This window comes from Ostrea edulis, chromosome 3, assembly GCF_947568905.1.
Source record: "Ostrea edulis chromosome 3, xbOstEdul1.1, whole genome shotgun sequence".
Taxonomy (NCBI): Eukaryota; Metazoa; Mollusca; class Bivalvia; order Ostreida; family Ostreidae; genus Ostrea; species Ostrea edulis.
Window position 1 is genome coordinate 19,421,148 of NC_079166.1, and position 15,039 is coordinate 19,436,186.

The following is a 15,039-nucleotide window of genomic DNA, read 5'->3' on the forward strand; positions in this document are numbered from 1 at the left end:
ATCGCAACTTATTGACGTTATCTAAATCAAGCTGTTGCAGCCATAAAACGATTTTGAACAACCCGAGATGAACACAAATACCATGGAGTTTACATGTAAATATTGAATTAATAAATCAAATCCCAACATAGAATTTCACCCTTGCTGAAACATTATTTTGCTTCTTCACTTCTTTTCCAACAACTAGTTTCATTGTTATATATTCTTTTAGAAAATTCAGAGCAATTACAACCCTGAAAATACTCCACCTCCACTTTCACAAGAGAAAATTCTTCAAAACCATGCTTCAGTTTTAAACATATCTAATATCCCAGTTAATGGGACTAGTGAATGTGAGTTACCGTCCCTATATTGGATTCTGAAACTTAACAAAATAGATACATTGCTGGATCTAGTAAATGTTTTACCAAGTCCCTATCTTTGCTCCTCGCGAAAATATTAACAGCTGTGAAGGAGAAACTTCAAACGTATTGTGGTACAAACATATGCCAGAAGTGGTGTAAATCAAATTTGGATTATAAACTAGAGGCCCACAGGTTTTATTGGTCACCTGAGTATTAGGTAAACGTATCACTAGGATCAAGGGCTACGAAATTTAGAAATAATTCCTCCTGTTTTGAATATCTACGCTAAATTCTAATATTTAGTAAAAGTGTAATACAAGATGTCTTCTCAAAACTTAAATACCCTCAAAAAGTGTCGGTAATAATGAAAAGCTTTGCATAATATAATATATGTTACATTAATATAACTAATTTGGACCTGTCCTAAAGTCAAAACTCTGCAGTTGCGAAATTCACAACTTTGGTACATCCTTCTCCGCTTTTCCTAAATATGGTTTACTTTTATTCTGTATCAGCAGTCTTTCAAATGATAAAGACAATAATCATTATAACAATTTTGGTTCCACCCTGGAGCCAAATAGATCATGACATTTACATTTTTTGCAAACGACTACCTACTCCTTCTAAATAATTACTTTGTTTTAATTTAGTATCAATAGCATTAAAAAGATAGTGTTTAAATGTTTTACACATATACACTATATATTACAATTTGCAATTTTGATAAAGGTCTTCCCGCTCTACATCTTTTTCTTAAAGATGTAGATGTTTTAGAGAAGATGTTTGAAAACTGGTCAATTTATGGCAGATTATGCCCTGTCCCTAAATCCCGGGTGTGCAGGAGTTCTGCAGTTTACAATGTATATCCCCCTTGTCTTAAAAAATGCTTCATTTCAAATCTGAAAAGAATTGTGATGGTAATTATCAAGGAGAAGTTAAAAATATTCAATTTTTAATGCATTTTATCACTGACAATTTTGGCCACACCCTAATAATAAAACCTCTTCTCCTGAGATCATGAAATTTACCATTTTGATAAAGCGCCACCTGTTCATATATATCTAAATATCTATGTAGTTTTGATTTAGTATCAATGACATTAAAGAAGATGGTTTTATGTTCTCCACATAAATAATATGTACTAATTTTGGTCCCATCCTGGAGTCTGAATTGCTACCCCAGGGATCATGAAATTTACAAAGTGAATAGAGGTCTTCCTGCTCTACATCAGTATGCATTTAGTTTTTCTTACAAATGTGTGGTTGTAGAGGAAAGGATTTTTGAAAATAGGTCAATCTTTGGCAGTTTGTGCCTCGCTTCTAAGGTCCCAAAGGTGCAGGAGTTCTGAAATGTACAACATATGCCCCCCTTCCTATTCCAAAGATGCTTCATAACAAATTTGAACTTCAAAGAGAAGTTTAAAATGTTCAATTGTTAACGGACGACGCAAGACTCGCAACACGACACAGGGCGCAGACAATTTGCAATAGGCCACCAGAGTTTACTCAGGTGACTTAAACATTCTAAAGAACGTACGACTTGTCAACATTTTACACTACTTCTCCTTACATTAAAAACTATACCTTTTGACATCATAGACAGTTACTTCTTTAACAACAAATGGAGAAAGGCATAGCTTGCGGTCAGTCATTAAACAATACACCCCTCTTATTATACGAACACGTACTCTGAAGGTGATATTAAAAGATGCTGGAGTTCTTCATTGATAATATTTTCATAGTTGATCAGGTTTTCCAACAGCTTGTTAAAGTTTCCATGGGCACGAATTGTGCTCCTTTATAAGCTGACCTTTTTATATTCTTACGGGGCAGAATTTATTCAAAAGCTTCTATTTGAGAAGAAAATATATCTTGTGGTGGTCTTCAACTCGACATTTAGATATACCCACGTTTTATCTATTAACAGTAACCATTTTCATTCATATGTGGATTCAGTATCTCCCGGTGGGCTCGAAATAACGGAAACCACGGAATCTTTCAAATTTGCTTCATATTTAGATATTTTATTGAACATAGATTAATTGATTGACTGAATATTGTTTAACGTCCCTCTCGAGAATATTTCACTCATATGGAGACGTCACCACTGCCGGTGAAGGGCTGCAAAATTAGGTCTATGCTCGGCGCTTATGACCTTTAAGCAGGGAGAGATCTTTATGGTGCCACACCTGCTGTGACATGGGTCCTCGGTTTTTGCGGTCTAATTCGAAGGATCGCCACATTCAGTCGCTTCTTACGACAAGCAAGGGGTACTGACGATTTATTCTAACCCGAATATTAAACATATATATTGTCGGCAAACTATCAACTTAATTTATGACAAACGAGATGACTTAAGTTTCTCCATCGTCAGATCCCAATGTTTGTGTAACAGTGTATCTTTGTCGTCTGCATATGGTGTTTATATCTCTCAACTCGTTCGTTGCGCGAGGGCTCCTTCTGCGTATGATCAGTTTTTAAATTGAGATAGGCTACTGACAGGTGAGTTGGTGTTGCGGAAATTTCAGCAGTCTGGTTTGGGATCAGTATTTTGCACATTCTATTGTCACAATAGCGATCTAATCTACCAATACAATCTGTCTTTTTGTCAAATGCTGTCTGACGCGTTTCATACCAATCCTTTCGACGTTCTTTGTACGCTGATTTTGACTGCGGGTTGGAGCAAGATATAGATCTCATTACGGGTGTGGTCGGTTGACGGAGGACTCTTGCTCGTCCTGGGAGTTTGATTCCGCCTCTGGTATATTCAGAAGTCCGTGTTTACCCAACTCTTAATTTTGTATTTCTTATAGAAGTTATTAGATCGATCACTGTTTGTTATCTTCACCTTTTCATCATACAAACTCGTGTGAAAATACTTATTGCGTATTGTGTACCTTTAAATCTTTGATGCTTACTTCATTGATCAAAATATATGAAGCTAAAAGTGCAGTGTATATGAATCTAAATAGATTGAACATGATTTGAAGCTGTATTTACTTTCACATATTCACTGTGATACATTTTATAGGCTATAAGCGGCATAGTGTGCTGAGCTACATGTACTTGAAACTATGGATCCAGCATATGTTACCATTTTATTGTGACAAGCGAAATTATACCGTCACTTCAAACCGTACAAGAAGTTTGGTGGTAATTCTACCTCTGTATAAAATGCCGTCTGCGTGTAGTTCATCCATCAATACAGCTGACCCAACCAGCTATAGCGAACGCTATGTGGAGTCTGACGCCATCAGTCGTTGTTATACTTCTGTGTACTTGTATTTCTCAAACCACAGGTACAGTGTACGATCTCTATGTCATTGTATAAGTGTAGGTAATTAATGGTGATCAATATCATAATTCCTATAAAGAATGTAAACTTGTGCCGCGTTATTTTATTTTCGACGTCAAAATAAGTCCATCAATGATCTGCCGTCTTTTTTACTGTCATTTTTGCTGTCTGCTTTAATTTCAAAAACTTTGAAGTATTTTTCTGTCCTTTTGAGATGCATGTATTTCCATATTAAATATCAAATTTGATCGCTGCGGGTGAAATTTTGATAAATGAAATCAAAACGTAAAAATTTTGGCAAAAGTGGTATGTAATTATATTCCATATTTAGGGATCACCATCATTATATCGCTAGAAATTATATGTATCAGGAAGGCATACATAAAGTCTTCAATTCAGAATAGACATGTCACGTCTCGTAACTGTATCAGTACCGAATGTGACTCGAAATGTTGGTCTTCAAAAAGTTATGTAAATGCTGTCAGACACATTTCATACAATTCTTTTCGGCCGTTCTTTACATGAAAGGTGAAGATAACGAACAGTAATCAATCTCACAACTCCTATAATCAATACAAAATAGATACAGATGTAGTTGGGTAATATTAATTTTGACTACGAATTACTCCGTTTACCTAATTAAAATATTGGACTCACGACGGTTGTGACCAGTCGACAGTGGATGTGTTCTCCTCCTAGGCACCTGATCTCACCTTTAGCATATCCAGGGGTCCATGTTTTACGAGCTCTTTATTTTGTATTCTTTTTAGGAGTTATGAGATTGATAACTGTTCGTTTTTTTCACAATTTTATTAAATGCCAAATTCTTGACGACTGAACATTTAAATATCAGAGTAACAATTTTAAATTTTGTGTAACCTAAATATACGTTTTTACATAAATCGTTTGGTATAATGTCTATTTTCATTAGCAAATTATCATATCTATCTTGTATGAAGGTTCAAAGAAGATCCGAAAGAAAAAGTTCTAGTATGGACTTAAAATTAATCAACTTCCTTGAAACATGAAACTATACGAAACCTTTGTGGAAATTTCCCGCCTTAATTCCATCCAGTAATTTGCCCTTGTCCCTGTATAAGTTTGACCTATTATCCATGGAATTGAGACCCTGGGTACTGACCCAAGGTTACTTGCAATACTGAACGCAAGCATTGAACCCTCTGAACTATTACGGACAATGATCGTATCTATCAAGCGAATCGAACGGATACTGTGGTTAAAACTATTTTAGAACCCAGTGTTCCTTCTCAAAAACTATCTTCTAAATAAAAGATTTTTTAAAATCAGCCTCTCAATCAAATAAATGTCACAAGATTATCGTTTATTTTGAAAATTTTATTACCATAAATGAAAGATGAAGACAACGAACAATGACCAATCTTAAAACTCCTCTAAGCAATACAAAATAAAGGGCTAGGCAAACAAATATAGTCTTATTATGAATTCTTCAAGTCACGAGAAATAAAGAAATGACTGTGCATCTCCATTTTGATTTTAGTCCTAATTATAGATGTTATTTTATACTTAACAGGTACTTTGCGAACACTACAATGCTCGGAACAAACGGCACCTGCAGTCGCTTTCTACGCCTATTTTTCACACAGTTTTAAGGCTCTTTCAGCGAGAACAACTTTTGTATTTGATGCCGTTGAGACCAATATCGGAAAAGGATATAACAGACGCACTGGGATATTCACCGCCCCATCGTCTGGTGTGTTTGCATTCTCGTGGACCATACACGCAGCAGGCAGCCATGTAGCTGGTTCGTCCGGTAAATATGGTGAAACGGCAGCGGTAATAGTTCAGAATGGAGTAGCGAAGGGGTCTATATATGCAGATACTGAAAAGAAATATGATGATGCCGCTTCCACGGGCTTTGTTATTTTGCATGTTAAAAGGGGAGACCGGATACAGATCGTTTCTCCTCACAAAGGCCAAGGAGCGTTTTACAGTTCACCTGATAACGGGAGAACTTCATTTGCGGGATATCGCATAGCATAAGACTCATCTGAAACATAAAGATGATTCAATAAAATATGCATGAATGTTTTAGACGTTGTGTTTAATTTGTATTTTAAAACACATTTTTCATGATATGAATCTGAAATTCATTAATAAGATAATGTTGTGTTATCATGGGAAAAGGTGAAGATAGTGAATATTGATCAATCTCAAAAAATGCTATGAGTTGTATGTAATATGGTGTATGTATCTTATAAAGAATACCAAGTTAAGAGTAAGGCAAACACGGACCCCCTGGGCATGCTATATGCGGAATCAGATGGAGTAAACAGCCCCTGTTGACCGGCCACACTCGCCGTGAGCCCTAGATCTTGATCAAGTAAACGGAGTAATCCGTAGTCAAAATCATGCAGTATGTAAAAATGATCTAGAAAATGGTACGAAACACGCACGATAACAAATATGCGATATTAGTAAATCGCTGTGATCATTTCATTAATCCCACGGAATTCTTTTCATATCACACTGTAGCCATTAGATGACAATTTTGTCAGGCATGGACAGCGGGTTATCCGTTTATCGACAGAAGAAGACAGAGGTCAAGTTGGATTTCAAATTTTCTGTTTCTAATGAAATGCAAAAAACATTAAATGCATACATTGATATCTACATTTCCAATTTTTGTCTTTGATATATTTACAATTTGTAATGATAGGAAATTTTCTCATGAATGCGCTGTAGTTCTGAACAATGCGCGCATGAATCTTGATAAACATAGTACGTCTATTTTAATGGTTGGGAATTCCGACAGATATGAAAGTAGAATGTAAAATTTAACAGATTAATTGCCTTTTCTGAAAATACATGATGATATAAACTGGAAAGCTTCACGCCGACATGTTTTTAAGAAGCACTAACGCATTTATTTAACAAAGTAACGTCCTTTCTTCTTTCTTATTTGTCAAATTATTATTTACTCTCATGCCGATTCCGTCGCATATCTTATTCAAATGCACTTACTGACTGTCCTCATTTTTTATACAAAAATATTTAAAAAGCAATAATTTAATTTTATTTGTAACACGCCAATTCGGTTGGCTGAGCAAGCTGAATTTTTTTTTTATATATTATATAATGCAACTCGCTATGGGGACACGTCCCCCCCCCCCCCCCCCCCCCCCCTTGGAAACCCAATATGGCACTACTTTTTTTTTTAGATTTATATTGCAGCACTGTTACGATGTAGGTCTTCTATGAAATAGAAAATTAACGAAATAAAACGTGCACAATAAAATACCTTTGCTTGACTTTTTTCTTGATGTCAAACAAGGCGTATGTGGGGTTTTTAACTTGTAAACTACACAAAACATTAACGGTAAAATCTTGATACTAACTCTAATACAACAATATAATGCGCGAAATAATAGTATATCAAGTACTTGCAACTTTTAATGTTTCCTAATTATAGATTATAGACTTTGTATGGGAAAATATGACGACCGAGTTTTTTGGCGCGTAGACGGACCGAGCTTGCAGGCATAATTATATCGTGTGATATATGCCCGCAAACTTTTAAAGAAAAGAGAAGAGATGAAATTGAAAGTATATAATAATAGAATATATTTTCACGTGTGTGATTGCTTGATCCGCCTTTCAAAGCATAAAATGCGTCATGTCTTACAAAATAAACATTTTACTGTATCGGATTGAATTCTCGATGATGCTGTATGCTATGGTAAGTTATAGTTTAGTTTAAAACTTTTATAAAGTCAAACTACCGCAAATCATATAGCATTTATTGGTGCATGGCGTATTTTGTGGGATGTCAGGTTTAGGATTTTTAAAACCTTTCCGGTATTTACTATCGGAGCGACTCAAAAGTCGATCTTGCGCTGTGCAGTAAACATTAGGCCTACATATGTACATGTATTCTATTATCAGGATTCGTTGAAAACACCACCTTGCGTTTTCAAATTTGATTAATAAAGTACATGCTTCGGTTATGCATAGAACCAAAATGGCGGTTCTTTTCTGTCGACGCTTCCTCGGTCTGTTGAATCCCCGCACGGTGCAGGTGATTTCTATTTCTCGAAGTTTGTTTAATGTTTTGTATAAATAAAGACTTCTTCGAGGTTTGTTTTTTACATTAAATTATAAAGAATGAAACTAATTTTGACCAATGTTATACGATATGATGTAACTTGGTGTAATTTACGCTTCTTAAAATTCGCGAACATAAAGTACTCCAGCGTACCTCAATCTAAACCTACAGCAACAATCTAATTAACTTTGTGCTCTCGGATGTTTAAATTTACATTCTATCTTCATATCATCATATATACATTAATTTTAATGCTTATCAACATTGAACTATTATAACATTGAATTTCTGATATGATACTGTATACTGCTATCACGTGATTAATGTCCTGTCTATAAACACTGTACTCATCATGTTGACAATACAATGTCGCATCCAACAATAATGTTGACAGTACAATGTCTTAACCAAATATAACATTGACATAACATTTCCATAACCAAATATAATGTTGACTTCACAATACCACAAACAATATAACAATAATGTTAACATCACAATACCTCACCCAAAAATGACGTTAACAATGTCACGCTTAACAATAAAGTTGATATCACAATGAAAATTTGAAGACAACGAACAGTGACCATCTCATAATTCTTATAAGGAATACAAAATAGAGAGTAGGGTGAACACGAACCCCTGGATACACCAGAGGTGGGATCAGGTGCCTAGGAGGAGTAAGCATCCCCTGTCGACTTGTCACACCCGCTATGAGCCGTATATCTCCACCAGGCAAAAGGAGCAAGTCGTAATCAAATCAGTGTGCAAGGAATGTCCTAACAATCGGTAGGATACACGTCGGACAGCACATGACCCATAGAAGTGCTGACTTTTGACGGGACTGTTGAAACCCCTGTAACGTCAACTTATTTGTCAGTAGCCTGCCTCGATTCAAAAACTGATCATACGCAGAACAGGCTCTTGTGTATTGAATCAGTTGAGAAATATAAACAACATATGCAGGTGATAATGAACACACAATGACGTTGATCTCACAAATGTCACACACAAAAAAACGTTGTTATCGCAATATCACAACCGACAGTAATGTTGAAATTACTTCATTGTGTTCATTGCTATTTCATGATCGATTGCTCAATATAAATGAATGCCATAGACATTTCCAGGGAGGTTATATATACGACGAATATAACATATTTACTGATGATTTCAAAAATATGCATTACACATTCATGTCTTCAAACCTCTTGCGCTGATAACATTAAATGTCGTGAAAACAACTCTTATAGCATAATAGATGTTGAAGTTTTCAATGACTTGAAACATTTCAAAGCATCTTAATGACCGTCACGTGACTTACCGGATTTGGTTAATCGAATAATTTCATATAGTCTCGCTTTTGATTTGGCCCGTGAACGAATAAGCAAAGACATGAAATTATAGTAGATCTTCTGATATGATAAATAAAATCTGATGTTCATCTAAATATCCAATATTCTTTATTCTTCACGAACTGAGCAAGTTATTTGGTATGAACGATAACAGCTTTTCAAATAAGTAAAGAAGACCTCGCCATCGATCTAATTTTCCCTGCTCACAGTAATTTCAACTTAAGAAAATAAATGACTCAATTTTGAGACGGTGTTTGCATGAAGCAGTAAAGATGCCAAGGAGGAGTAGGCATTCCCTACTGACTGGTCACGCCCAACGTGTGTTATATATCTTGATAAGGGAATTGAGTAATCAGTGCGTAAAAAATTGCCTAACAATAGGTATGAAACGCCAGACAGCATTCGACCTGATGACAGAATGTTCAGCCTAAAGCCTAAAGCCCCCCTCCCCAATGTATCTAGCACCAAGAAAACACATCTCTCTGCCGACTACATGCAATATATATGTAATATAAATATAGAACGTTCCAAATAAACTTTGCCTGCACAAACATCTGTAAATCTAACTACATTTTTTGCCCATATCTTCTTGTAATAATATTGATATTAATATTGGTCGAATGAGGGGAATGTTTAGCAGCGTTGTTGATTTGAAACAACTGCAAAAAGCGCCTCCTCTACGGAGTACGGGGTGTCCAAAGTCCTCGAATATTTCGTGATCTAAAGATTTATTCTCGACTTTCCCTGCATTCAAAACTTAACGTCCAAAGAAGCCACTTTATGATTTGTCGACGTGACCATGACAATGTACTTCATGGATTTTAATTTTTTCATTTTCTTTATTTTACATGCATGAATAAATATTCAGTGGTTCCTCCTCTAGTGCCTCACAGATGTGATTTATTTACCCCCTCTTCTGTCTATTTTACCTGATGAAATATCCAATTATTCGTCGCCAAGTGCTTCATTGATGTAAATTCTGTACCTCCCTTTCTGTTTGTCATTTTCAAGCATTTCCAACGACGGTTCCAAGGCGTCAAAAATTCTAAATCCTTTCTGATACTTCTAATATAATCAACATTATACAGACTGAACATAGCAATGAATGTGAAATTTAACAAGTATCAAATGATTATATACTGAAAATTGTTATGTATAAGTAGTTTCACTTATCAAAGATTACAAATTGAGCATGGCTGTTGATATGTATTTTGACTATCATAAAAAAGATTGAAAAATCGCTGGGATTTTGATTTAGCAATTAAAGAAATTATTAAATTGGTACAGGCTACGGATAAATAAAATAATGTTACAGGGGTTTCAAAAGTGTCGTTTAAGGTCAGCATTTCGCAGATTTTATGTTCTTCTTAACGATCTAGTTTGCTAACACCACCTATCATTGGATCAAATGCTGCCTGACGTGTTTCATGCCAGTTGTTAGGCCATGCCTTGCACATCGATTGTGACTACGGATTACTCCGTTTTACTGATTGAAGTATATGGCTCACGACTAGTATAACAATGTTGACAATACACTGATAACCCGGCTTTCTCTCTCTCGTGCAAATGTTTGTTTTTCAGATACAGCGGAAGTAATACTTGTATGTCTAGTCAGTGACAAATACACTGCTACATGCAAGGTGAAGATAACGAACAGTGACCAATCTCATAACTCCCACATGCAGTACAAAATAGATAGTTGGACAAACACGGACCCCTGGACACACCAGAGGTGGGGTCAGGTGCCTAGGAGGAGTAAGCATTCCCTGTTGACCGGTCACACCCGCCGTGAGCCCCATATCCTGATACATGTAAAACAAATTTCCAGGTGACAAAAACTTCATGTAAACATCCATTATGTTTTAAAGGGACTGGTTCGCGATATTTTATTTTTTCATTTATGATGTTAAACATTAAAAATATAACTCATTTAATGTTGACAGCCAAAATTTTGACCTGAACGCAAAAATAAATTCAATATTTTAGTTATAACCATGTGTTATGTCAACAAAGACTCGAGTCTTTTTATGTTTAAAAACAAACCAGTGAAATGTTAATTTTGTAATATAACGCATCCGAATTCAATTTTTTGAAACCTTTTTAAACACATTAAACGTTAGATTTTTATCATTAAAAGTGAGTAAAAACTGAATTTTCGGGAAATCGCGAATTAGTCCCTTTCAGATAACAGACTGGGAGTCTGGGTTTTTTAAGATACCATGATTAAAGTTCTATACAATTATATGTTGGATACTGAATTAATCATTGTATCTTTGAAGGTGACAAGTCTTGACCAACAGAGTGGACAAACACTTTAAAGCATGACCGTTTCGTTAGAGAAAGATATAGGGAAAATGAAATGATTTCAGATCGCATTGTACCCTCTTCAACATAAGATGATATAAGCTGATTCTGGGAATTTACATACCCCCCCCCCCCCCCCCCTGCTTAAGGACAGCAGTAATGGGTGAAACCTACAAAATGCACAGAGAGAAAGTCAGGGAGAGAGACAGATCGATCGTGAGCTGCATGTACAGAACATCGACATAACAGCTGCAGGAACCGCAATCAGTCTTGGATCATGACCTACCCTTGGTCCATTGTCGTCTGACCACCCAGCAACCATGTCCCTGCCATTGGATTATGGCTCCACTACCTTGTGGATACCTCTGGGAGGATGTCAAAATCTGTCAAATCGACTACCAGTCGCCCTTCTGGCAACTCCTGCTGCCTACCCGGTTCCATATGTAATGTCCTACTTTCCTTAGGAATTCGTCGGTGCGGCAGAAAGAGAGACCTTGTCGTCTGGGCAACACAATGTCTCCTGCGCCCTGGAGTTGTCACTCTAATCGCACCACGTTGTAAGATCACAACACGGAACACAGCAGTTACGAGTTATAAATCCTTGCTCAACTGACGTAGAGTTGGACACTGCGGGTTGTCTTCGAGGTGGTAGGGACCATCGTAGTCCCAGTGATCAGCTACCTCAAGCCGGACAGCCCGCGGTCAGGAAATTGTTTACCCACCATGCACGGTCTTCCCGTTTCAGTAGGTACCTTGATATCTCGTCAATTACGTACCAAGCAAAAAAAAAAGCATGAAAATTGTAAACTAAGATCCCAACTCTTCATATTGCAAACTTGAATGTCATAACCAAGCGAACAGGACTGATAGATGACCTACCAGTCATTAAAGACGCTCGGAAGACAACGGTGTTAGATTGTGAGCTGCATATATTGAACATCGACACAACAGCTGCAGGAAACGCGACTCCTAGACAGTGGGTTCCTGAAGGATGAACACTACGCTTTCATTCGGAAAGAAAAAGGCATCGAAAAATGAGAGAACATGATGTTGTGATGGATTTGCAGTACGCCACACATAGCTTCGCATGACTGAGCCCCAAAAAGATGAAACAGGGAGAATTATTACGCTGCGCCTCTCATCGATGCAGGGCCCTGTGAACCTTGTGTGCAACTACGCCCCAACACTACAAGCCTCGTCTGAAATACGGAATCAGTTCTACGAGTCATTGGACACTACTAGTATCATAAGCAAACTCCCAGACGCAAAGTATATCTACCTTCTGATTGACTTGCCCAAGTAGGTGCAGATTGAGAATCATGGCCGGACGTTTTAGGGTAACATGGCAAAGAAAAGATGAAAGGTAAAGATAACGAAGTGATCAATCTCATAACTCCTATAAGCAATACAAAATAAAGAGTTGGGCAAACACGGACCCCTGAATATACAGAAGTGGGATCAGGTGCTTAGGAGGAGTACGCATCCCCTGTTGACCGGTCACACCCACCGTGAACCCTATATCTTGACCAGGTAAACGGAATTATCCGTAGTCAAAATCAGTGTGCCAAGAACGGCCTAACAATCGGTATGAAACACGTCAGATAGCATTTGACCCAATGATAGGTTCTATTGGCAAACTAGATCGTTATAACGACCATAAAATTTGCAAAATTCTGATTTTAAACGAGATTGTTGGAACCCTTTCACCATCAACTTGTTTGTCAGTAGCCTGTTTCGATTTAAAAACTGACCATACGCAGAACAAGCTCTTGCGTATCGGATCAGTTGAGAGATGTAAACACCATATGCAGGTGATAAAGGAATATTGCTACATAAATATGGAAAGTTGACGATGGAGAAGTTGAAATCATCCCGTTTGTCATTAAGTTACGTAGTTAGTTTGCCGTTAATGTCTACTTTCAATAAAATATCTAAGTATGAAACAGAAGTGGACGACTCTGTGGTGTCTTTTATTTCGAGTTCACTGGGATATATTGAATCGACATATGAATGAAAATTATTGGTAATAGATAAAACGTCGTCGATATATCTAAATGTCGAATTGAAGGCCACAACAAGAGATTTTTTCTTCTGTCGTATAGAGAATGAGAAACAAATAAAATCAGCACTGTCGATAGACAATTCTGTTTTTCTTCCTGCACCATTGAAACCAATACATGGCCACTATACTGATTACGTGTGAGGAAAGGCAAAATTTTTCTTGAAGAGTATTACGTCGCAGGACTGGCTGTTTTCTTGCATAGTGAAAAGAGAAGATAACGAACAGTGATTAATCTCATACATCCCATAAAGAGAAGATAACGAACAGTGATTAATCTCATAAAGAGAAGATAACAGTGATTAATCTCATAAAGAGAAGATAACGAACAGTGATTAATCTCATAAAGAGAAGATAACAGTGATTAATCTCATAAAGAGAAGATAACGAACAGTTATTAATCTCAGCAGTGATAACATGAAAAATTGCACATTTTAAAAGTTGCAATACAATGACTACACGAGTTACTCAAATAATTACACACCTCAGATATTACAAGCTTTTATCAATGGTTTACATAACACGAACGAAAATTCCTTCTACATGAACTTGTCAGTTTACATAGCACGAGAATTCCTTCTAAATGAACTACTCCCAGTTTACAAAACAAGAATGTCTTCTACATGAACTTCTGTCAGTTTACATAACACGAGAATTCCTTCATTAACTTCTGCCAGTTTACATATAACACAAAAATTCCTTCCACATGAACTTCAGACAGTTTACAAAACATGACAATTCCTTCATGGACTTCTGTCAGTTTACAGAACACGAGAATTCCTTCCACATGAACTTCTGCCAGTTTACAAAACATGATAATTCCTTCATGAACTTCTGCCAGTTTACAAAACACGAGAATTCCTTCTACATGAACTTCTGCCAGTTTACATAACACGAGAATTCCTTCATGAACGTCTGTCAGTTTACAAAACACGAGAATTCCCTCATGAACCTCTGCCAGTTTACATATAACACGAGAATGTCTTCCACATGAACTTCTGCCAGTTTACATAACACGAGAATTCCTTCATGAACGTCTGTCAGTTTACAAAACATGAGAATTCCTTCTACATGAATTTCTGCCAGTTTACAAAACACGAGAATTCCTTCTACATGAATTTCTGAAAGTTTACATAACACGAGAATTCCTTCTACATGAACTTCTGTCAGTTTACAAAACACGAGAATTCCTTCTACATGAACTACTGCCAGTTTACATAACACGAGGATTTCTTCTACATGAACTTCTGTCAGTTTACACAACAAGAATTTCTTCTACATGAATTTCTGCCAGTTTACAAAACACGACAATTCCTTCATGAACTTCTGCCAGTTTACATAACACGAGAATTCCTTCCACATGAACTTCTGCCACTTTACAAAACATGACAATTCCTTCATGAACTTCTGTCAGTTTACAAAACACGATAATTCCTTCTACATGAACTTCTGCCAGTTTACAAAACACGACAATTCCTTCATGAACTTCTGTCAGTTTATATAACACGAGAATTCCTTCATGAACTTCTGTCAGTTTACAAAACATGAGAATTCCTTCTACATGAACTTCTGCCAGTATACATAGCACGAGAATTCCTT

General features: G+C 36.6%; 1 protein-coding gene across 1 annotated transcript; it reads left to right on the forward strand.

Annotated features, from left to right (window-relative positions):
- The first annotated feature begins 3,549 nt into the window (after positions 1–3,549).
- LOC125673889 (collagen alpha-1(X) chain-like) lies at positions 3,550–5,711 on the forward strand. The gene is made up of 2 exons (XM_048910818.2): positions 3,550–3,642; positions 5,191–5,711. The coding sequence occupies exons 1-2, from the start codon at positions 3,579–3,581 to the stop codon at positions 5,658–5,660; spliced, it is 534 nt and encodes a 177-aa protein (XP_048766775.2). The 5' UTR covers positions 3,550–3,578; the 3' UTR covers positions 5,661–5,711.
- The last annotated feature ends 9,328 nt before the right edge of the window (positions 5,712–15,039 follow it).